The sequence below is a fragment of the Chelmon rostratus genome, chromosome 10 (assembly GCF_017976325.1).
Source record: "Chelmon rostratus isolate fCheRos1 chromosome 10, fCheRos1.pri, whole genome shotgun sequence".
Taxonomy (NCBI): domain Eukaryota; kingdom Metazoa; phylum Chordata; class Actinopteri; order Chaetodontiformes; family Chaetodontidae; genus Chelmon; species Chelmon rostratus.
The window spans coordinates 5,618,208-5,643,964 of NC_055667.1; the positions used below are offsets into that span (position 1 = coordinate 5,618,208).

The following is a 25,757-nucleotide window of genomic DNA, read 5'->3' on the forward strand; positions in this document are numbered from 1 at the left end:
GTAATAATCTCTCCTTGCACAAAATATGTCTTAGTATTTGCCATTGTTCTTGTGTGTTAGGATCGGACTAAGGAAGCCCGGCCACCCAAAGAACTCCATCAGATCAAACCCAGCGGAGACCGCAGCAAGGCGGAGGGCATCGCCAACATGCTGAGCCAGGCCATCACCACCCATCACGTGCTCTATACCAGCCTGGGCTCTGCTGAGTACATGGAATTTGTTCTTAAGAATCCCTTTAATGTACCTCAGACGGTCACCATTCACAGTGACGACCCTGAGCTCAGGTAAGACTCCGCAAACAGTGAGTTGACAGTGAGGTGGTGTCAGGCTGCCACCCAAATGTTTGTTTAGTGTGATAATATTCTCCACTGACAAAGAGGAAATCTGAGAAAACCATTAATGTGTTTGTTAGTCATGTGTTTCATCTTTCAAATTGGGTGGATTTAACATGTTTATACTGTAGGTGTGTCCCCAGTCTAGCACACCTACCGAGTTGTGTTGTTCTGTGCTGTACAGCGTGTGTTTTTCCATTATCAGACAGTAACAAGCCGTGCCCCAACCGTGAAACTGTGTTCACACGTTCGTGATGTGTTTCCAAAGGTAATGGTTTATCTCTGAAGATGGTTCTTAGAACCTTTTTTCATCCTGCTGTAGGAAGCGATGCTGCGTCCTCGCACATGACCCTCCCCAACGGGAGATGAGCTTTGTTCTTGCACGTGATGGTCTAGCCTTTCACTCACTCCTCAAAAACTTTCAGTCTTGATGCGAAAGCTGGTGGTCTTTTGTAACGCAAACAGTTAAGAGCAGTAAAATAATGTTAGACTGGATATTATCCATTGATAACACAAGAGAAAGAAGAAAAAAGCTGGCCTTCTACACCCTTGTCATCAATCTTAATGCATGGTTTCGAAGCTATTGTTGGAGCCGTGTTTAGAAAGTTAAAGAGTGGCGTCTAATTCTGTATTGAGTTCATTTACTACCAACCAAGTCATAGCTCTGCTTTTGGAAGGCCACTTGAAACCAAGGCCGCCACTGAAACAAAAGTTAAATTGGAGTTCCATGAAACTTCATTCACATTCATTGCCTTTGTCCTTGTCACCTCTACGTTTTAAAGTTGTAATGCTGCACTGGGCTGGACTGGTCTCAGCAATTCTGTCCAGCTTTAGCTGTTATCAGTATTTTTGTGTAGCCTGTATGGTTCTTGCAGTGGAGTGGAAACAGAAAAATTAGCAATTTCAGCTCATAAACAGGTTCTGAAATGCTCCACGTGAAGAAATATCAAGGAAGGGATGGTGATGCCTATGATTATGGAGCAGCAAACCTATCCATCCTATCCCATCCAAGAAAAAGTTTTCAGATGTTCAAAATATAAAATCAACACTATAAAGTCAAGATGAAGTCATGAAGACGTTTGGTTGTGTGACTGTGTGTTTTATTCAGGTTGTGGGAGTCTGAGTCACAGCCTTTTGATGTGATGCATGCACATGTAGGTGTGTACTAACATGTGTGTTTGCACGTGTGCCTGTTTTAGGGTTTGAAATTGGTTTTATGAACTGTTTTGGCACATCCTATTTGTGTGCGGCGGGTCCATTATTTAGTCTGAGAATTTTCAAATGTTGAGACAGCATGTTTTGTGTGTCTGTGTGTGTGTGTGTTCGTGTGTGTGCGTGTGTGCCTTGCACATTTAAATTTTGTTCACAGTTTTGACGTGTGTGTTTTTATTTAGAAATAAACATGATAAATTATGAGTTGTTCAGTACAAATAGCGGCCACATTTTGCATGTGTGTGTCTGCATGAGTAAAGAAGATAGATTCAGGCTTTTGCTACGCTTCACTCGATTGTTCTTGCACATACTGTCGGCCTATAAACAAAGAACGTTCCGGCTCCTTCAGCACCACAATCAGTTGTCCTTGACACAGATGCAGACATAATGCTGGTGAGATGCTAAAAAGCCCCTTTAATCCACGCATAGCAGCCATTATGAGTGACGTTTCCTGGATCACCCGTTCTTGGTATCCATGTCGTGTTTGTTTCCTTCAGTTACCGTCGTTGTTAATCCCCCCACACTGAATCTTTTGTTATGGATTCTGCTCATGCCTGAGCTTTGGATTAACATATATCACGCTGATCAACAAAGGCTGGAGTGCGCCATGGATGAATCATTATGGCATTAGCCCGGCCACCGAGCCTAACAGGTCTAATTGAGAGTCATCAATCCCTGCATCTGTCCTCTCGTCGGCTTAGCACCCTGCTAGTTTATTTATTTATTTCCTGATGAGGGAGCGTGACACTTTACACCAAACCGTCTGCCACCTCCACCAAGAGCCAGAAATGTGTAAATTAGCAAGGAGGCCTCTCATTTGATGTGTTTCTACTGCAGCACTGTGGGTTTCGAGAGTCAAATTCAGGTCGCTCAGTCAGGTTCTGACAGTTCACCAGGCACAGCACTGCCCAGAACACGTGCTTCCCATCTTTCAGTACAAATCATGTCCATTTACTGTTGCTGGTTCCTCGTAAATTGTAAAAAATTTGCTTCCTGCAGTTTCAATTGGAGTTTAATGGAAATTAAGATATAGCACATAGAATGCATAAAATCAACAACTTTGTGAAGGAAGTGCAGCAGTGCATAAGCGTGAGACAAAGCTCAAGAGTTTATAAATAAAAAAAATATATTGAGCGAGCTGCTGATGTCTGTAGGTCGTGTGTTCCAGAGATTTGGGGCATAATGGACAAAGGTTGCATCCCTGATTTTCTTATATCTGTTGCCTGAAAACAGCAAAGACAAATAGTGAACAAGGGAGTTAGAAATGTAGTTTGGTCCTTGTCCATTAAGAGCTTTATATCCAAGGAGGAGGACCTTAAAATCAATTCTGAATGTTACAGGAAGCCAGGGCAGAGCAGCTAAAACTGGACTAATGTGCTCTCTCCTCTTGGTTCTGGTTCATAGCCGAGCTGCAGAGTTTTGAATGAGCTGAAGCCTCTCAGTGTTTTTTTTTTTTTGGGGGGGGGGGGGGGCAGTAAATAAAGCATGACAGTAATCGAGTCTGCTTGAAATAAAGGCATGAATCAGTTTGTCAGCATCTTTTGATTTATAAATGGTCGTGCTTTGTTTCTAACAAACATGAAGTTTTCGTCACCTTGTTGATGTGAGACTTGAACCTTAGATCTGAATCTAGGATAACGGCAAAACTTGTAGTTTCAGCAGATTCACTACAGGGAGTTAATTTCCCCAGATTATTAACTGCATTTCTTTTTTTGTTTTGGGGCTGAGTAGTAGAATTTCAGTTTTGCCCTTGTTTAACTTCAAGAAATTGGCAGAATTTACAGAACAATAAAATCTAGAGAAGAGAATACAGAAAAGGGAAAAAATTCAATGCTATGAATAAATAATGCTAAATAAAAATGATTAAAAGAATAAATCTGATGTATAAACTTTACTTGTAGTATGGCATATAGCATGGTGTATCAGAGAGTATTTTCCTTTACAGGTATTAGAAAACCTGAAACCACTCAGTCTATGTCTTATTTTCTCACGCTGGAGCAAGGACGCCTCCTGTATCCTGTTCTTGAAGGGGTGTGTGTGTTGGATTTTCAATTCATGAGAATTAGGCTGCATGCTGTGGGGCTACTAAATGCTATTGCTTTATTTTACGCATTTGTGGCATGAGTCTCCACTCCAAAGATGGTGGTGAGTGGGTTGGGTTCAAGAGATCTATTACATGGAACTGACAGGCAGTTGAATATTCAGGGCCCAGGGGCAATTTTAGTGATTCGGACCAGTTCAAGGCAGCACCTTTAAGTTAACAAAGCCACCGAACTAAAGGACAGACCCGGATGAGAATACTAACCGAAGAACTTCACATGACCTTCAGTCGTGAACCGTCGGTCAGTGCGAGGGGCAGACTGACATCAGGCTTGTGCCAGTGATTGATGTGTGATAACCATCCAGTTATTCCCCCACGGCCGATGTGCAGATGTTGCTTGTTTTATATGACCGTCCATGATCACTGTGAAAGAAGTCACATGATTAGTATCAGCAGATAAAGTTAAATGACAGGCCATGTTCAGCAGAGGAAACCACCAGTGAAAACAAGCACAAGCACAGTATCTATAACATCTTAATCTCTAATAACATCAATATATATTAAGTTCTCCGTACAAATAACCGACCATATTCAGCAGTAGAAAAAATCGGAAGTAAACAGAAGCAGCAAATATACACAGCATCTTAATATTCAGCACACAAAGGCTAAACAGCAAATAATTTCTAAATAAAAGGCAGTTACAGAAACAAAGTGAAATGCAGTTCGTATTGTTATATATTTGGACGTGCTGCATATCGTGTTTTCAGGGAGTCTGCTCTGTAGGATTATGAGTTGATATTATATTAAGTTAAGATTGAGGTGTTTCCAAAATGTTGCTCTGGTAACTGCCTCATTTAATTTGGCGCAAATGCAACGGTCGAAAGTCCAGGTGGAATCGTCCATTTTTATTCTGGTACAGATGATCATTTCAGTTCAATTCAATTTTATTTATATAGCGCCGAATCACAACCAAAGTTGTCTCACGACACTTTACATTTAGAGCAGGTACAGACCAAACTCTTTATTTACAGAGACCCAACAATTCCCTCATGAGCAAGCACTTGGCGACAGTGGTGAGGAAAAACTTCCTTTTAGGAGGCAGAAACCTCAAGCAGAACCAGGCTCTGGGTGGGCGGCCATCTGCTGCGACCGGTTGGGTGGGTGACAGACAAAGAGAGAGAGAGAGAGAGAGATATAGAGAGAGGTTCGGGGTTGGACAGAAATGACAGTTTTGAAAGCTCAAATAGATTTATAGGTATACAAAGTACATATGGCATGGTATATGCCTGTGTGATATATTTATGTATGTTATGTATTAACATATTAATAGCAGATAGTATATGAACATAGTACGGCACTAATGATCTAATGACAATGGTAGCATAGCTAATAACAATGCAGGCAGGTGAACAGGTAGTCCAGGCTCAGCCGCTCTCCATTTGGAGCTGTGAGACAAGAAAGCACAAAGACTCGGGGGAAGAAGCCAAGTCAGTAACATGCCTTAATAGGACAGGAAGGCATACAGATGGAGAGGGAGAGAAGAACAGAGGTTTGCGTGTCGTTGGAAGTTCCTCGACAGCCTAATCCTATGGCAGCATAGCTAGGGGCTGGTCCAAGGCAAGCCTGAGCCAGCCCTAAATGTAAGCTTTATCAAAGAGGAAAGTTTTAAGCTTGCTCTTAAATGTAGAGAGGGTGTCTGCCTCCCAGACAATAGCTCAAAGATGGTTCCACAGGAGGGGAGGTTGATAACAAAAGGCTCTGGCTCCCATTCAGGTTTTAGAGACTTTAGGAACCACCAGTAAGCCTGCATTCTGGGATCGCAATGATCTACTGGGGTAATAGGGCACTTTAAGTTCTTTAAGATAAGATAGTGCCTGACCATTTAATGCTTTGTAGGTAAGGAGAAGGATTTTAAATTCTATTCGAGATTTTACAGGCAGCCAGTGCAGTGAATTGGGACAGCCTGATAGTAAGGAATTGCAATAACAATTCTGGATCATTTTGAGACAGAAAGTGAATTTTACAATGTTACGTAGGTGGAAAAACACAGTCCTTGAAATTTGTTTTATGTGGGAATTAAATGACATATCCTGATCAAAGATGACTCCCAGATTCCTTACAGTTGTACTGGGGGCCAGAGCTATGCCATCCATAGTCACGATATCTTTGGATAGTGAGTTTCTAAGGTGTTTAGGCCCAAATACGATAACTTCAGTTTTGTCTGAATTCAATGACAAAAAATTGCAGGCCATCCAGGTTTTTGTTTGGTGTGAAAAGAAAGGAACATGTTTAATGAATTGAATAAAAAAGGAAACACAAATTCACGAGCCCCTTTGGTGGACGAGGCCCTGGGCAGTTACCTACCTGTGCTATATGGTGAAACTGCCTATTGACCAGAAATGACTAGAGAGAGACAGGACCAGAGCATGTGGCCAAACGAAACTAGGTTACTGAATCTAGGACAGGTGGGGTTAACAGATTGGTATATTTAATGTCAGTGGTCAATCATTGGAGTAATGTGTTCTGTGGAACACCTTGAACTGAATTAACCCGTGTCTCATACAAAAAGAGGAAGTCTAGCAGAGATGCAATTTAGCCCAATATCCTCAGGGATTACCATTTTTAGATCCCATTCCCAGGCTTCCCGTATTTTTTTTGGGATAATATTGTATGTGTTGGAAATGAAACCCCTGTCAAATGGATTCAAATTTAATAGCTCATATGTAGAATCCTTATTTGGCCTTGGTAGGTAAATGCTTGGAAGCAAAGCTGCCAGCTTGAAGGTATATGAAGAAGTGTGATTTTGATCTGCTGTATTGTTGTCTCTGTGGAATAGATGAGGAGGTGATACAAAGAGAATTCAACCAAGTCATTATTACCTAGGTCAATATCAGAGTTGAATGATATTAAGATGACAGAATGCTTTCTGGGTCTATATCACTTTTTACCAGGAAGTTTGGGATTTCTCTTCTTTAGTTGTAACACTGATGTTCTGCACTCAATACTCCACCTGTTGAATGCAGCTCTGCACTCTGGTTTCGGGATGGGAGCCTGCATGTCTGTTTAATCCACTTGTTGAACTGCGTGCATAGTTTTCTTTTCTTTATTCACTGTAAAAAATATTTTGCTACACAGCTGAACAGTAAGCTGCCATTTCAGGATGACACGTCGCTGTTGGAAACAGCTGCAGTTTAAGGATGCAGTTATATAACCGTAATAATGCATTTCAAGGTCAGGTTTTAGTGTTTGCTTAGTCTGAGTACAAACAACAGTTTAAGGGATGCTATCGCACAGATGCACACAAAAACATGCTCTAAATATCTTCTGTGGCAAAGGAAGTTGATTTTGGTGAGAATTCCTGAGAAAACCCTGGATCTGAATTCGTGGTAATCACAGATATTGTATATATTGCATGTTTTAGATGCATGTTTAAACTGACCTGTCAAGTCTTTGAAAGGCTAGAGATTTTGTACACAAACAATAAAAGCCGCCCCTGTACCCCTGTTATCCTGCTGCGTGAACCGTAGCTTGGTCAGTGCACCGAGGCTACTCTGCCGTTACTTCCTTGTCAATATTTCAACCAATATTTGACAAGGTGCATTCTTGAGAGCGCAAGCGAGGCCTTGGGTTAGCCCTTTGTTCTACAGAAACAAACAGAAAAAAGCCTGACCCTCAACCTGAAATCCAGCACCAGGCTTTGAAGGGCGTGCGCTGAGAGAGAGGCTAGGCTAGCTGTAGCTTTGATGTCTGCAGTGGTTTAGAGCCTGGAGGCTCCTCTTGACATGGAGGACACGTTTGCTACCTGTTGCCATTCATTTTGCATGGCTACTTTTTACACTTGGCCTCACAGAGCTTAGTGTGAGCCATGACTGCTGGCTGACAGAGAGATAGCAGACTCCAGCTCCTCTGCTGCTTTCCATGCTGCTGCTTTCTCTCTCGCTGTTTCCCCCCTCTCATTACCTCCTGTCTTCTTCTCTGTACTTTCTCAACTCAATTCATTCACTCCTCTCTCTTGATCATGTTCATTTTGTTCCTTCTCTGGTTTTCTCTATTTATCGGAGGCAGTTTGTCCTCTTCACCTCCCACCTTGTTCTATTTTCTTTCTTTAAAAATGAATCAACCCATGCTTTTTCTTTTTGGAAGCTCAAGTTAAACACTCTCACACACACACACACACACACACACACACACACACACACACACACACAGTCTCTTTGTTGTCGTAATAAGCCACAGGCAAAATGTTTCATTCCACGTGCACAGGTGGGAATCTCCAAATAAGTTTCATGGCACTGACTGTTGCATCTCACCTAATGTTAGCGAGGTGGGCCCCTGAAAAATGCATAAACTCATGCTCCTATTGAGGGAAATTCTCCTCTCCATGCCCATGGGTAGGAACCTTTGATGTTTAAAGCAGCACTTCCCTTTATGCGTTTGAGCGTGAAATTTTTTGCATTCAAGAGGAAAGAGGAAAGAGTGGAGACGAGACCTCCCTCTGTTGGAATGTGTTACCTGTTCCTGTTGCTTTCTCCCTGGAAATCCATTTGTTGGGGATTGGAGGCAGGTCTTTCACTGACCTTTATACACTTTTGTGAAATCTAATATAATTAATTAATTAAACGGAAAGCATTGTGTTTTTGTGCTGACTGCTCAACTGTAACATTACTACAATCAGTCTGTAAGAGTCACATATCAGTATGGTTTGTTTGTACTAGAGGGATTGTATTGTTTTAGATGCTGTGCTTGGAGAGATTTGATCCGTATGTAAGAATACTTCCCATCATTTCCCATGGCAACATATCGAAGATAAACGATATTCCCTTCGTCAAACATCCTGTTTCCACAAAAATACCCAGCACTTTAAAGTGGCTAAGTGGATCAATATTTTTGTCATAATAGTGTATCAAATAGTAATGTCACAGTTTGAAAGGGCTCACTTGAAGTGATGAACCTACAAAGAATTATCACCAAAATGAGTTTCAGCTCACTGTTTAGCTGGCTGGCTCACAACTTCACCGTTCTGGTTCACTCTCACCTATCTCGTAGCTCTATTTTCAGCCACAGCAGACAGCTGTTTTCAGTGAAAAAGTTAAAAAAGAGACCCACTGTACACGATCTGTTCAGCAGACACACAGTTGCCAACTACCTGGTGAACATTTTGGAGCATTTAGCAGCTAAACAGCCAGACATTTCCCTCAGGAGGTGGTAGGGACCAACAAACAAGTGAAAAGAGAGTGAGTATTGGACTTACCCTGTTCACACATGGGTCATGGACGCAACGCTGATAATGAATGATAATGTTGCTCTATAACTGCTGGATATGTAAATAAGCAACAATTTGTCATATCAACTTAAAATGAGATGATATGTGTTGACAACTTGTTTCCCCTGCCCCCAAGTGACCAAAAAAAAAATCAGTAATTGCAGGTTTAAGGTTATCTGTCAGCAGAGACTGCTTTGCTACTGCTTTGCTTCGTGACAGTTCAGTACATCTTTGTAAATGCGAAAAGATAAATGGCATCGCTATTGCACTCAACACAACGTGTTTGTGTAATCTGAATTGCATGAATGTGTAATATATGTGCCGTGTTTTTTAAATAACTTTTGAAAATGTCATTATGTTTTGAAAGGTGCTTTCATTAAGTTTATTTGCTGACTGGATTTATGAGATATAAACACGTATCTTCCTATCCCACTCATGATTTATTTCCCGTAGAGCTGCCCATCATCCTTTGATACCGAGTGAGCTTAGATGTGTCGATGAAGTTGGAGGGATAAACTCTAGAAACTGGAATTCTGAAGGGGCATTTCAAACCCACGGAGATGAATTTACTAGTTGTAGGGAGTACTGCTTTGCCTGTTGAAAGTAGCTGCACTGTATTATGTCTCCTGTTGCTCTGACAGACCTTAAAAAGACAAAGGTGTTTACCAGGCAGGCAGGGTCTCACTAAAGAATAGGATCATTGGAAGTGTAGTATCCAGTGATCTTGGAGCTTGACCCATACTTGGCATTAGATGTCAGGATATCTTAGCCTCTGTTTCAACCAAGCATCAGTTTCAACCATTCTTTTTAAAAACTGATCACCCTCTGATGCCACCATCAGGCTAAAATTTCCCATACCACACTCTATGACCTTTCCTGTATATACCGCAAAATCAAATGTCCAGATTGCTCTGAAATTTACTGAGAACATTCATGTTTCTGTGATGATACAAATGATTTTCTTTGATTTAAGTAATCCAGCAACCTTTTCTCTCCCACCACGGTCAGTATTTTTTGCACAACTCCTGTTAAGACTTGAAGTCAGGCAAAGATCGGTATGTTGTTTGTTCCTCTCAGTACCGTCTTATCATACTGCAGGATGTAATGAATAGCGCAGCGTTCCTGATGGTGTAACAAGTCCAACTCTGATCCTGGATGGATCCTTTAAAGAGAGACAAGAGCCGGCTTTCATCTCACTCCGGTCCTTTAATCTTTCTACCCAGTGTCATCACTAACACAGAAGAGTGGGGTTACTTCAAAGCACTAACCAAAACTCCAACCCCACTGGAGGAGAACATGTTCCACTTGGAGGAGGGTACCCCAGGTCCCAGGGTTTACCTCCGGCCCAAGGAGAGCGTCCATATTCCCCTGAAATACCAGAGCTTCCTGTGTGACCACACCATGGCCCTTCAGGTACAATGGAGAGCAGAGCTTGATGCTGATGGAACGGTTAGGACTGATCAACCTTTAAAACCATGTTTTAGGAAATGTTGAAATGATGAATGGGATTGTGTTTCAGCAGTCGCAGATGTTCTGCTTGAACCCTTGAAAAAGCTTGGATTCGTTCTTAGTCACTGCATATTTCCATCACCAGAGATGAAAGATCAAAGTTACTGTCTGCAGATAAAACAGTAACTCTGTTTATTGATTCCATTTCCAAAAAAATCTTTTAAAATTGATTGGCCTTGAGCGGTCCAAAGATGCGCTTTTGGCGTATGAATAAAAGGTGGAAGAGTGATAAAAGTTTAAATTTCATTGATATAAATGTCAGAACACCTCAAGGATTATTAATAAAAGCTGATCAATTCCAAGGGCAAGCCATACACATATAATGACAACTCAGACGTGACTGCAGATTGATGGCAGAATGGCTGTTCAAAATCATTTATGTAGGCTGTGCTCTTATCTCCTGCAGATGACGAGGGGGTTTCACACCCTCTGGTGCTCTTCTGCTTGTGATCATTTACAGTTTTCTTGCCTGATATGCAGATGTAATGTTTTCTTTGCAGTCATTTGCTGTTTTCTGGTAGATTATCAATTTTGATAACTGTTCTTTTTCTAATCAAATCCTCACAGGGACCAAGCTTCCTACCTACAGGCAAGGGTTCTCAGGTGGCCAAGAAGAATCTGTCCAATATTGTTTCTGCCAAGACTATCAAGGTACAGAGTGCTACTTATGCACTGTGCAATATTTTCTGTGTATTGGAACATCTTTATCTGCTTCTGTCGTCTTTTGCTTCTCAATCCCTAGGTTGTTTGTCTCCAGGCTGGAATTATAGTAAGCTATGGCTTTGAGATGCACTGTAGATGTACAGAATGTTTACTGCCACGGTAAAAGCTCTAACATAGTCCATTTTAAACATTTTCAACATCTTAGGGTATAAAAATTGATTGTTCAATTCAGCAGAGTAGAGGAAGATAAAGCCACCTAAACTCAGTGTGCAGTGCGAAGCTTCTGATTTGCAGCTGAGTTGGGTTAACCTTCTGGTACATACAAGTCTAACAGCAGTGTACACACACATACTCCCAGGCAACTCTCTGCGGATTGGCAGTGCACCGCCTCCTCCCTCCTCTCCTCTCTCACACAGTCGCAGCTCAGACACAAAGAATGCTTTGAAGTGTCAACTATTTAAAAAGTTACACTAGCCAGACAAGATTGTCAAGCAAAATTATATGCTGGAAATCACTTTTATCTTACTGAACATAGTTTATCTTCTCCAGCCGGCAAACGTCAGGCTGGAGAGTTAAACTATCTCCGATTGGAGGACAGCTTGACACGTCTGGCTAATCTACTTTAAATGAACCATGTATATATAGTATTACTCCGAAGTAAGACTATTTAAATTACCCAATTGATGCACTTAAGTGAGAAGTTTAGAGGAAGGAGAAACTATGTGCATGGGCTTATTCAGAAGATGATGCGCTCTGTACTCTGTGTGACGTAATGTGCTCTGCTGCCCTTGTATGCTACAGCTGTCCCCAAAATTAACTTCTGTTCCTCATGAATCCATTTAAATAGAAGTTCTGCCCTCGCTCGACAGATGTGACCTCGTATCTAGACTTACATTATCGGCACATTTATGCTGCTTAAAAGGAGATAGCCATCACTGTGCGCTAACCTGCAATAATCCTGTTGTTCATGTCTCGTACAGTACCCTGAAGCGCTCCCGTTGCACAGGGTGATGAAATATTTGCCAGTCTGCCAAGCGTTTGCGTATGTCTGCCCACGGTACGTGCGTGTGTGGATTTGTGTGTCAGTGTCAGCACTGCTGCTCTGAGCAAAAATCCTGTCAAGAGGTCAAAGAGGTCGGGTCTGGATCAAATCTGTGTCCCGCTAAAACTGACAAGCCCCAACAGCAGAGCTGTCAGGGTGCCAGCTTTGGCACCGCTGTCAGTCAGCACACATCACCAGAGCCAGATCTGGGCCACTCCTGCAGGTCAGCATGGGCCCGCAAATCTGACCCATCAACCATTTGGACAGCTGCTGTTTGGCAGGGATCAGCTTCTGAGTTTGTGAATCAGTGAAAATGTAGACGTATAGTGTGGTCCATTACTCATGTTTAAATATTTAAATCTGTTGTAGTAGTTGTAATGAAGGTCCTCTTTATTACTAGGGGCTCTCTTATTTTCTTGTATTATAGCATTGTGTAGATTTACTTTGTCTATTTCTATAAATGTATGTAAGAAGTAACTGTACAAACTGCTGGGGTGGAATCTCTGTTCCAGTATGTGAACACCTGAACATTGTTAATCTGTAGTGAGGTTAAAACTATAAAGTTATCCTGATGATGGCAGTAGAGGAAAGGCCATGAGGTCATTCCAAATGTGTGAATTTGATGGCAACCTGCCAGTTAGATTCTGAAATATATTTGGGGCAGATTTTGGCCTTATGTTGACATAATGTTTGTGGGATTTCCAAACTGGAAATTATTTATCCTCAGGGGACCATGAGTGAGCTCAGTTCATTTCTTAGCAATCTGGGCCAGGAATTTTTTTTTTTTTTTTTTTTTTTTTTTTTTGCACAAGGGAAAATTCTGGTCTAATTTTTGCACATTTGCAAAGGCAGGGGGTCTGCTGAAACATACTAACTCATCCACCGGAGACATGAATATTCACAGCACATTTCATGTGAATCACTACATAAATTTTCTAGATAAATTTGTCTTGGACCAAAGTGTTGATTCACGGTAAACTCTGACAGTAGCATTAGCGATAAGGTCAGGAGGTCACCATTACGATGAAAATCATCCTCTAGGACCATGAATATCCACAGCTAATTTCATGACTATCTGTCCATAGTTGTCGGGGTATATAAACCATATGTGAGCCCAAATGTCGGACAGAAAGCCTCACAGACTGACTGATATTGTGATGCTTTGGCCACGTTGTCATGTCTCTGAATAGTTTTATACCAAAGTATTGTGTGAAATAGTAAAAAAAAAAAAAAAACCTCTACCCTCAGTGCTATAGTATGTAATGAAGCAGCTGTTTTTATTTTTTTGGAGCTCATTAGTAACATTCTTTTATATATCAAATCCTGCATTTCAGCTATATGTTGCCTATAATCTCTAATCTCAACTCCACCTATATGACATATTATATCATGTACATCAAGGCAGCAACACTAGTTTAAGACAGTGTAGGGTATGATGGTGAGTGAGAGAGTTAGCAGTTCTAATAAGTTTACATATGTCGCCATCTGTGTATATATCAGCTATCCTATGTAACCATATATAATTAGTGTATATGTATGAACACATTTGTGCACAGATCCTGAGGGCTATTTTAATGCAGCAAACTTCAAAGCACGTTCTGCATGTCTGGGGGTTCCAGTAGTCGGATTGAAGCCAACTTTTATATTCTCGTGTACATCGTGCTCCATCATCATCATGCTCTCTGGTGAATTTTTAAATAAAACTTTTCAAAGGCTGTTTTTGAAAAAGCTGTATATGTTGTTTAGAGCTGAAGTGCCTCAGGAAGAAAACATGGCAATCCCACTTCTGTATTTCACTAAATACAGTCAAGGTATTAGAATGTAGGTGTTCTCTAATGTCTAATGACACACAGCCAGTATTGTTTGGCAGTCTCACTCACACACACACACACACACACATACACACACACACTCTCTCTCTCTCACATACACACACACACACACAGAAAAAGGGAGAGAAAGTACAGATGAACTAATGAATAAATTAGTTCCTGTTGCAGCCAGAAAATAACTCAAAATATACATGACCTGCGAACCATGGCTTAAAGAAAAAAATCCAATTATTAGTCCAACTTTGGTCTTATATTCATTACTGTGACTATGAATTCCTATCTGTAGTCACTATCAAGAAGTCTGGTGGAGCACAAGCACTCGTCATTTGGAAGAGAAGATGACAATGGTAAACGTATCCGCTGTAAACATCCATCACAATTTACATCCTGCTTCAACCTTAACATTCTGTACTTGTGTGCCCATGTCACGTGTGTTCACTTTCATGTTTACCTCCTAATCAAGTGGTTTGGATCAGTGGTTCCAGCCTGTGGGTCGGGCCCTCCCAAGGGTTCCAAAGATAAATCTAATTCAAGAAAGTAAAATACATATATATTTCTGCCCAAAAACTTGTCTTGAAATTAATACTTGATACTCTTCCCAGTTTAAACATTCTTTAAATGAAACAGCTGCTCACAGTGCATGAGCAGAGTCAGCGTGCAGTAAGGCCATAACTTAAGAGGATTTTTAAGGGGTTGGAAGCTTATGGTTGAGAACCACTGGTTTAGACAATGTTGCAAAACTGCTTGAAGTTTTGCGACAGAAATGATATGAAGATAAGAACCAAGTCGTCGTAAAACTGTAATTCTCCTGTAAGGAGCTTCTACCCATCTATGACCGCTATATTAGTTTGGCTCAAGGAGCTTCCTGCCCCACGATGACATAAATGCTGTTTTCAGTGGCATGCTGCTGATACTGCTGACCTTTCACCCCCCCCCCCCACCACAGGTTACATTCAGTGCAGAGGACGGCAAGCCGATGGCCATCTGCCAGGTGAATGTGGAGCCGACACCTCACGTTATCGATCAGACTTTCCGCCTTTACCACCCCGAGCTCTGCTTCCTCAAGAAAGCCATCCGCCTGCCGCCCTGGCATGACCCCAGCGCAGGTAACCCCCCATCAGCCATTACTCCCTGTGTCACAGCTTCTACCCTTCCTCCTCTGATGGTGTCTAGATTGCAGGATTTATTGCATCTTATTTATTTGCATATTGTTGCTGCTCCCAGAGGAGCAGAACGCGTCCCTAAATGTGCACAAACACGAGAACATATTTACAGTACACCAGATGGGAATGAATAATGTATTGTACCTTCATTTTATTGGTTTTTTACTAAAATATCGACCAAAACAAATCCTGCAATATAATAGAATTTCGATCACGAAAAAGAGCAATAACAACAGAGAGGCGTCTCTATTTCCAGAGCAGGAAATGAAAAGCAAGAAAAAAATGAAATCGATAAGATGAAGAAAATAGCACAGCATAATATGCATGTTTATGCGAATATATGCTAGTATGTATAATTATATCACATTAAAGTTGTCCTTGAGATCAGCTAGATGAGGAACTGATTTCATTCATTAAAACTGCTAAAATAGGCCGTCTAGCTGAGATGTTTACTACATTTTTCTCTTTAACCGGGGTTAACCAGTTGGAGGCCCAGATGTGAGGACTCACATTTCTGTCCGCTGCAGTGACCCTAACATCATCTGCCAGACAAGGATGCTGGTAAGAGAATGACATTATTTTCTTAGGTTTACTAATGCCCCACTCTAATATCAGCAAGGGAGCTGATGACTGAACTGGGGGGGGGGGCTTTATTCTGGCTTTCCTGTCATCAATTGCAAGCTGTTTTGTTACCTAAAAGGCCTGCCCCTACACCATGCCGTGCACCTTTAAAGTGTTAATGTGGGGTCTCTTTTATTTCTGCCTCTTTTTTCCCTTTACCTCTCCATCTTACCATCTCTCCACTGCTTCTGTCTAGGTGCCAGGGGAGCCTCAGGATGTGTACTTGAAAGTGCCAGGGAGTCCCAGTCCACACATAAAAATGTTCTTTGTGATGGTGTTCACGTATGTATTATTTACTGTACACACAAAACACACACCCCCACACACACACACACACACACACACACACACAGTCTCACACACACACACACACACACACACACAGCTTAGCCTAAAGAAGCATTCTATTTTGGACTAATTAAATTGTTCATGCAGGCTTGAATTAATTAACTAATCAGATGGAGGTTTGGTGGTCTGACTGCCTGAAGTTGCAGAACTGGTCCCCTAGTTTTTAAAATCTCCATCAGGATTAGAGCAATATTATGTATGGGTTTGTTAATATTCAGGGTCACTGTCTGCCTCTTATTAAAAGTCGGGTATGATGACGTTCTGAGTGGTTACATACTTACTGCAGAACTGATCTACGTTAGATTAGTTATCTGTTAGAAACTTTTGTTTTAAGTTACCCTTTGGACCTTTCTGGTAAATTTACACAATTACATTCACATTCAGTGTCTCCCATCAAAGCACATTATATGTTTCGTTGAAGCCTGACTAAGGTTTTCAATGAGTGCTCGAAATACAACCACAACAGGTTAGTCTGCTCAAAAAAACATTCCTCCATAGCACTACTACCGGTCGAAAACTTTGGTTGGATTCTGTCCAATCAAAGTCATATGTAAATGTGTATAGGAAATGGGCGCAATAACAAGAAATTTTAGAGGATAAACATGGTGCACACAGCAGTCTCCATATTATATTCCTGAGAGCACGGGGTTCATCCAGTCCTCCTCTGTTCGAGTAGTAGTGTGTAGTAGTGTGTGTAGTAGTGTGGTAAGTAGATTAAACACAGAGTTATTCAGGAATATGCACCATCTGAGCCCAATGTAAATTAAGAATGAAAGAGGAGGAGTTAAATGGCCTCTTGTCTTGTAGAGGGACCCATTTTGACATATGGCCCTTTCCACAAGACCAGGCCACAAGATGAGCTAATAATGGAGGACCCTTTGTAGTTAATGTTTTACTTTAGTGGTAAAAAATTAACATACTAATTAGCAATTACTCAAATTACCCAAACCAATGGATGCATGGTGAGCCTGGGGGTTTTGAGGTCCCCTGTGTCTGCAGCTCAGGGCCGGCTGATAATTCAGACGTGTTTCATGACCGCGTTTTGACGTTATTAAGAAATTACCAAACCCATAAAATCAAGCATTACAAGACCACCTACTGTAGTGTGGCAGGTGTAATATTAAAAAAAAAACCTGAATGTATTACTCACCAGCATTGTCAATCCAATGCTAGTGCTATAGTGTCTGCCTTTAAAAAGCCGTACCACTTGAATTTTAGTCCAAATATCCCCAAATGCTCCTTGAGTGCTGTTGTCACAGAGCAGGGCTGAGTAGGTGACTACATCGCCTCCCACTCACAGCTCTCAGAGTCAGCAAGGGACACTGAGACTGAATTCCCTTCTTCTCAGCAGCGAGAGGAGGAGGAGGATGACGATGGTGATGGTGCTGCTGCTTATTAAAATGCCAGCACTGCCGTAGATCAGCCCTCCTCATCTCCGACCTCCTGCTGCTCCCGCTGTGTCTCCAGAGGACCTCAGCGTAATTGTTCCTGATGATGTTTTTCTCTGTAGTGACAAGTGGATGGCAGCGCCCTCCCAGATCTGGCAGATTTACGTGCATTTCCTGGAGCGGGTGGATGTCAGCTGTGTGACTGGTCAGCGGAGCTGTCAATCACTGGTGCTCAGGGGGAGGCAGGCCATTCGCAAGGTCAAGTGTTTCTCATCACACCACCAGGAAGTTCAGGTACACGTCTTCAAGGGCATTTTAACATTGAATGCACTTTTTTGTGTCGGTTAATTGGACAGCAGCTTAATTGTACTGTCAATTGATTGTGGTCCCAAAAGAAATGATGACGTTGCCTCATGCTTGGAGTTTGAAGTCAGCTCGCCACAACTCCAGTCTGGGCCACACCCCGCCATCTAAACACATGCTGAAACAGAACTAAACTCAGCTGGTACCCGAGTCACGCCAGGTCCAAATTACACTTAGTCTAATTGTGTTGGGAGGGTCCTGTTGTATCACTGTGTGTCCCAATCTGTTTATCAATATGTCTAACAACCGAGTGGATCCGAGCAGATCCTCCACCAGCTCTAATCTTGTGTGCACCATGACCACTGCAGTACAAAATGTGTCTTTTTCAGGCACATGTGCAGGAAAACTGACACGTATCGCTGCTCTTTTGGACACCAGCTGCTCATTAATTGGTGGAGCATCGTGCTGCCGCCAGCGTTGGTGTTTTCTCTGTATTTGGGTCTGCCCAATTTCTGTATGACAGGTTCTGGGAGGTTGTCTGTGGGCAACTTTTGGATTTTGGACCCATGAAGACCTCTAGTGGAGAGCTGTATTTGATTCTTCATGACTGCCAGAAATACTGGAAACCCATCTGCACTGTAGTCACATGCATAAGTCTCGTTCAGAGTTATGATTTGAAAAGAGATCAAGAGTGTGCGACGAGCAGTCGTAGTAGTTTAAGGTGGTGAGCTCCATGTTTGGGGCAAATGTACATCCTCCATACTCGCACATGTTCCCAGCCAACTCATCTAAAACGAGGCGTTGGTGCAAGTTACGTCTTCGTCTTCCCTTTCTTAATGATTTCAGTTTTTTAATTGGGACAAAACACAGCTGACACACGGGAAGTGACATACAGAGAAGAGAAAAAGTGGAATCAGAATAGCTCAAATCATACCTCGAATCTTCCAAATCCAATCAGATCCAGAAGATGCCTTGGTCTTGACATTTTTCTCCTATATTAGCAATTTTCAAACCACATATCCAAAAGTGATTTCATGCAAATTGTTCTCTCAGCAGCAGGAAACAATGGAGCAGCAACAGTCTCTTTTGCAATAACCCCAGGTTGAGTCATTATCAAGAATGTAGAAATGCAAATTGTCAGAAAAATTGGTCTTTTCGTGTCATTTCATTTTATTAGGTTCCCCCATTACTTCCTGCAATCATGTCATGTTGGGACACAATTTGACACCATCTGAAAAATTAGCAATGGTCATGTGCTTTCTGAACATAGAAAATTTGTTCCAGGAGTGTCAGATTGCCCTCTATTTTAAAATAGGTCGTTTCTTATGCATAACTTGGTCCAAGAGGGGAGAGAGTCTGACAGTGCTTCTCACTCAGAGCTGCAGTAAAAGGGGCATTGCATATTACTCACTCATATTCCTAAAAAAAAAAAGAAAAATAATGGACTGTCACAGCCACCATGGGTGCGTACAGTACGGCCCAATCACATTCACCCTGAAGAAACAGGCTAAGAAAGCGACGGATGGGTTTTTTTTTTTTAAAGATTTCACCGTATGCATCAGCAGATGCTTTGATCTGACTCTCGGCAGGTTAGCTCACTGTGGAATGTATTGGAGGAGTCTTATAAAACAGGATAAAGCTCACCGCCAGAGAATAGCTTTGCTTTTTTCAACAGATTGAAAAGGAGCTGCGCAGTAAATCTCATTCTCACATCCTTCTGTCTCTCTGTCACTTTTCTGTGACTTCCTCTCATTTCATTGTCTGCACCCTCTCTCTTACTCTGAACCTCATTCACCCTTTCTCTCCTGTAATCTGTACACCTCCTTTATTTTCCTCTGACTCTGGAACCACCTTCTCCCTTTAATTCTGTCTTTTTCTATACTTTTTTGTAACCTCTTTCTGTGACTTGGTCAATGCCTCTATTTCTCTCTATTAATTGTAAAACCTACCCAATTACTGCCCTTAACCCCACCCCACCTCTCAACACCCTCTCTGCAGGTGGACCCAGAGGGTGTGTTTGTTTTGCCTCCCGCAGCGGTCCAGGAGCTCCAGCTGAAGGTGCAGCCATGGCGAGCGGGCAGCCGCTTCTTGTATGTGAACGCAGTGGATGTGGAGCACCGGCGGCTCGTCACCGCCTGGCTGCTCTGTCTCAACGTCCACCGGCCCGTACTGTCCAAGGTGCAGTACGAGCAGTCTTTTTTCCATTCTTACCACATTTGTTGTGTCTTCCTCTTCGGTTTAAGCTCTTGCACTGCAGTTCTCGCAGATCAAACAGTGTGGCCATCGCTCTCCAACTGGCGAGCCTTACTTTCACATGGTAAATGCCGACATGACATGAGATCAGTTATCACTTAAGTCTTCTGAAGAGCAGTGATATGATGGACAGCTCAACCTTAAAGGGACATCTAACACACGGTGACGCAGAGTCACACTGAGTGCTTATTGAACCGCTCTGGTGATTTCCAGGGTCAGCTGGACATTCCCATTCCCTTTATGGATGGTGTCAAGGAAAGGCTAAGGACAGCTGATCCCAGGCCAGCACTCAAAGCCAACCTCTTCTATACTGCTGCCTGCTCTCTAAACCGACTAACTGACTATCGAAGGTTATGTTCACATTACAGCTAAGTGTCTAATTTTTTTTGCGCACAATGTGATGCCTACATTAGTCTAATCCCAGAGGTGTAATGCTATTTGTAGTATAAGTGAAGGACATGTAATCACTTCTCCTGCGGTGGCAAGTTTACATACCTTTGTCAAATACAACTGTCCCCACAATCACAAGGCTAAAAACATGAATGAACAGAAGTCGTTTGTGTTGTCAATTATTTGATTTCCTTAATTCAAAATATCCATTGTGAGGAAAATGTTACAGTGCAGGTCAAGCTCATCTAATGAGCTATGAAAATGTAGCTAAGTATGCTTTCATTTCCTGCAGGCATTGTGAATGCAGCACAAGTTTAACAGGCTGGCTTTGTAACGTTTATGAAGAATGTAAGGACGTTTTGCTGCCATTTGATCTTCACTTGTAAACGTTAGCTTTTAAGGTGGACTATTTCCTTGTATGTTAGTCAGGGCATGAGTTGGCGTCATGAATCAGTCATCTTGAATGTCACTATGACATTTTTTTTATTTTCCATTCCATGTAATTTTGTTTGTGCATGACAGCTTTAGTGATGATTGGATCAATCTTGGAAAAACTTATATGAATTTCACCCAGATTATGTGAACTGTGAATATTCTGTGTCCTCACTGAAAAAGTGGCGGAGCGTCGTTGCGGCACACGGCAGCACGACACCTAAGTCGGTTGTTTCAAATCTCACTCACTCAAACATGTCTTTCAAAAGGTGGTTTTGAAGCACAACGTGCAAGCTTTACAGCATTTACTAGTGTAAACTTCAAAAAAAAAAAAAATCTGATATCATTAGCGCATTGGATTTTTTCGAGACATGGCCTAAAGATTTAGTGCCAACCTGTCTGTCTGTCTGTCTGTCTGTCTGTCTGTCTGCCTGCATGTGTGTGTGTGTGTGTGTGCGCGCGCAGGCATTTGAAGTATGTGTCCCGGTTGGCAGTGGGCGTGGCAGCTCCAGGAAAATCACCTACACCAACCCCTACACCAGCAGCCGCACATTTCTGCTCCGCTCTGACCATCCAGACCTGCTCCAGTTCAAAGAGGATAAATTCCAGGTGAGATAAGACAGGAAGTCATGCGGTCCTCTCACTCTCATTTAATCAATAGTTTGATTAACTCAAAAGGGAACCTTCATTCTTGACAAAAGAGCCAAATCAGTACAGGTAGCTGCATGGGACTAATGTTCTAATCACCTGTAAATAATTAGCTGACCAATGGGACCAGTTTGTTTTAATCCTGTTTAGAATAAAATAATGGAAATGACAAAGACTTGCGACAAAGCTAGAAGTTGAGGTGTCTTTTGGCATTTTCCAGTATTTTACCATGAAGTCCAAACCACCGGTGATAATGTCAGAAAGCTGAGACGCAGAAGACAGACAGCTTCTAGCAAATCACTGTAAATTAACAAACAACAATGTAAGCTTTTTAGGTCTTATTCCGCCTACTTTCACTTAATTATATTTCATCTATATGTAAACAAGTCAAAATTCAAAGCATTTTTAATTAGAAGATGGAATTCCTTTGAGTGCTCGCTACTGCTGTCAGGACTGTTTCACAGAGTGTTTTCCAAACAGCAAGCAACAATGACTAGTCTTTTCACTGCCTGAAAATCAGTTTTTGATGCTTCCCAGGGCTTTTTGTGAGTATGATTAGGTTGCCTTTGTTGCATAGTTTCACATTCTCCCCTCCTCTCTTCACAGTGACACCCAGCCTTTCACTTTGTCAGTGTATTTTCTGTAACACAGTAAAACCCTCCAAAGCCACTCAGGGCTACAGCTTCCGCATTGGCAATATTTATAGACAGTTGACATGAAAACAATATTAAATGATGCATTTCATTTTTTCCGAACAAAGGAAGTCGCAAAATAAAGAAAATGACCTGTTGTAATACTGCAATTAAAATGAGGAAAGTACAGCTACAAAGTTTCTGTTCATCAAACTTAAATGAGCCATGAATGTGTTTTCAGTATGCTCATAAAACACAATTTGGCAATATGCCTGTAAACCTTATTGGAAACGTAGCTGCCAAAGAACAGGTCGTTGAGTGACTGCACTGCCTGTACAGCGTGAGTCAGATGACAGCAGAGAGGCGGCGGCAGCTTCAGTCCTCCACCTGCGTCTGCTCAGGATGCGTTCAGGCACAGTCCTGAGTGTCGGCAACCTGCGTTTCGGCAGCGTACAGAGCAAACTCACAATGAGTTTAGTTATGCACATAGATGGAAAGTAATATACCCGAGGCATAAAATTCTCATGGGAGGGGGGTGCGGTTATATGCATATAGCACCAGTGAAGCATGAGCCTCTGTGTGGCCTGTGCAGACTGCTGTATTGATTAAAATAAAAGCGTATCTGTTCCATCAGGCCCGCATGAGACAAACATCTGAAAAACACGTCTGAAATGCAGCCTGTGTAGACGTGCCTTTACTGTCTTGGTTCTGGTGGAGATTTCTACCGTGACAGAGTTATGATGGAGCTGTGCTGCAGCCAGAACACAATATAGACTTATTGAGTCGGTGTGAGTAGGAGACACTTTAGTTTTGGATTATTTCTGCAATGTCACACAGTGAAATTTTAGCCTAGTATCAGCTTCAGGATCAGTTTTGGTTCACTCTCGGCTAAAACCAGGAATTGGCCACGCTGCCACACACTGACACTGTAAACTTTTTGGAGAAAGTTTTGACCGACACAGAGATTGTGATAAATAAGACCTTTAGTGTGGAAAGGTAACCTTTAGTGTTAACTGTGACAGATATGAAGGAATTTCCTGTCGTCTTGGCAGGTGAGTAAAAGACATCAGCGATTTCTAGCCTCTCATGTTGACAGTTCATTCCTCAGCTGTTAGACAAGTGAATGATTTCCTTGTTTGCCTGCAGAAGGAAACAGGAGGAATATGTCAAAGTCATTATGCTGTTGTTGTATTGTTATGTTGTCAGCCCCAGTGTATCTAATGGCTGATTCACTCACACACGCAGAAGTGAAGTACCATAGCCACTGCCGTCATTGCCTTTCATTCGCTGAGGTGTGATAAAGTGGCAAAACAAATGGAAGAGCTGCATTTTGAATTAACAAATGAATGAACGGGACGCAATGAGAGTCTGTTTCCGCATAAACTATTAAAGAGTCTGGCTGCTGCTGTCCAGAAGACACTGCATCAGTTAGACAGAAGGAGGTGGGGAGAGTGAAAAACAGCCATTGTTTTTCTGCCATCCTGTCAGCGAGGCTCCAGGTGTCTTATAAAGAATTTACTGTGCCCGTAGCATTAAGCAAATGTGGAGCCACTTTCCTTTTTTTTTTTATGTAACTACCTCGCCATGATAAAAGCAGCTGTCAGGAGCAAAAGCAAAGCAGAGATCAATACTGCTGTGCTTTTGGGGAAGATTACAGCATAAATCCCCAAAATTGACCTATACATTTGTTGCCGGCTATTACAGAAAATACTAGAAGACAGTTCTGGTCTGATTGAAATACTGGGAAGAACAGAAAAATGACCAAATAAAGACCTTTTGCACGCCATGAGCCCTGACAAGAAAAGCAGTAAAACATTAAGCATTGTGCGCCTTCAATATAAAAGAATGATCAGAATGGCTCTCTGGCTGGAGAGACGGTAATTTGGACTAAAGACAAAGAGTGCGATGTCAGGCTGTTAGAAGAATGAAGAATACAAACCATTTGGGGCTTCTTCATGTAATAATGTTGCGGTTTCAGACAAGCCTCATTATATCAGTGGAAGCCCACAGTGAGGATACACACTAACACTGTGTGGGTGAGCTTCTGCTTCATATACAGAACACTTATTACATTACAATAAAACAATGCAATGTCAACACTTCAGTATTTTAATGCAGTGCTATTCCTGCTGCCCTACTTAAAGCTGGTAGATTCTTTAAAACATTTTATTTATGTTTTTAGTTTTTACCCAAACCGGAGTAATGACACCAAATCTGTTGGATTTTTGCTTTAGAGAGTGTGAACAAAGTTCAAAGCTCCGCAGTCAGTGAGACGAACGCTGTTGAAGAGGCAAACACCTCTGAGCTTTAGTGCAAAGAGGACGCTGACAGAGGACAAGTGGCCACAGATAAAACAGGAAGGAACGACTTGTACTTCTCAAGTTAGATGTGTGTTTTCCTGTTTAAGAAAGACCCCGAAGCTTTCTAACATCAGTGGGAATCTTTATTTTATGGGCAAATTTATTTTTGAAGTTCTCCGGGCAGCAGGTAGGGACTCTTACTACATGGGCACTGTGAAGGAGCCTGAGCGTGGCGTCTTGTCTGATCTCGCCTGGAGAAAGGGTCCAGGTCTGCAGAACCCTGGTGTGTTTGATGGAACCTGTATACTGGAAGATAACCTGGTCAGATTACTGTGGCTGTTATTTGGTCTATTAATGACAATAAGATGTTTCTTTCCTTCTTTGATTTATTCATTTCTTCATTGTCTTCTTCTCTACCTCTGTAATGCCAAAGTTAATTGAAAGACACTTTAGGGAAGGAATCAGCTACTTTTAACAAGTTTGAGATCAATAACTGAAAACTTCTTATTGATAAGTTACTAATTTCCACAAAAAATGTTTCTACCTAGCACTGGTGACATCACATCAGTTAACAATAATGCATTCAGTATCATAGGAGGGGAAGTTCAGACTATTCTTTCAGCATTCTTCTGCAGATTCATCCTTGAACAAATAATAGCATTTTACCTTAGATAGATATAAACACTTGAACTGATGAAACTGATTTTAAACTGAATATTGATCCCAGAAATCAATATCAAATCAAGCCGTAAACTCTCAGATATTCCCACTACAAGTGATCATAAATGCAAAGATCGTCACTGTGAGAACCAGCAGAAGAGAAAGAGAGGAGCGACAACCCGTCCCCAGTGCTCAGATGAATATGACGTGTTGTTTGCTGTGTTCACTGTGCTCAGATCAGCGGGGGAGAAAGTTACACCATCGGACTTCGATTCGCCCCCAGCCAGAGTGCCGGCTCGGTGGAGATACTGGTCTACGTGAACAACCTGGAGGAGAAGACGGAGGAGACGTTCTGTGTGAAAGTCAACTACTCATGAACCGATGATGCTGGCAGATGTGTGCTTTCTGTCTTTCTCTACGAATGAGCTGTCATTTGTAGTTTGTAGTAGATATATTTATGATGAGAATAAACTTTTTTATCACATATATTATTCCGATTGTTTTTCAGTCTTTTGTCCAAGCTGTAGTATTGTGCACTGTGTGAATGAATGAGAAGGTTTGGCTTGATGAGCTTCACTGAAATAAGGGCAACATATTGAATTCAAAACAAGCAAACAAAGCTACTTTCTCTGAAAAGCTGTAAACAGACATGTGAACACAACGCTTAGAGTCCTAAGCTACACACCGAAGCAAAGCGGAGACTAAACATAAAAGTACTTTTATGC

At 41.8% G+C, this 25,757-nt stretch overlaps 1 protein-coding gene across 1 annotated transcript in view; it reads left to right on the top strand.

Annotated features, from left to right (window-relative positions):
- nphp4 (nephronophthisis 4) overlaps window positions 1-25,518 on the top strand; it is a 156,648-nt gene extending 131,130 nt beyond the window's left edge. Inside the window, exons 20-29 of the mRNA XM_041945704.1 lie at window positions 61-284; window positions 10,072-10,261; window positions 10,925-11,008; window positions 14,841-15,000; window positions 15,542-15,618; window positions 15,875-15,960; window positions 17,537-17,708; window positions 19,716-19,895; window positions 21,258-21,401; window positions 25,269-25,518. Of these exons, the coding sequence (XP_041801638.1) occupies window positions 61-284; window positions 10,072-10,261; window positions 10,925-11,008; window positions 14,841-15,000; window positions 15,542-15,618; window positions 15,875-15,960; window positions 17,537-17,708; window positions 19,716-19,895; window positions 21,258-21,401; window positions 25,269-25,409 (1,458 nt within the window). The 3' untranslated portion in view covers window positions 25,410-25,518. The remainder of the gene's footprint in view (window positions 1-60; window positions 285-10,071; window positions 10,262-10,924; window positions 11,009-14,840; window positions 15,001-15,541; window positions 15,619-15,874; window positions 15,961-17,536; window positions 17,709-19,715; window positions 19,896-21,257; window positions 21,402-25,268) is intronic.
- The last annotated feature ends 239 nt before the right edge of the window (window positions 25,519-25,757 follow it).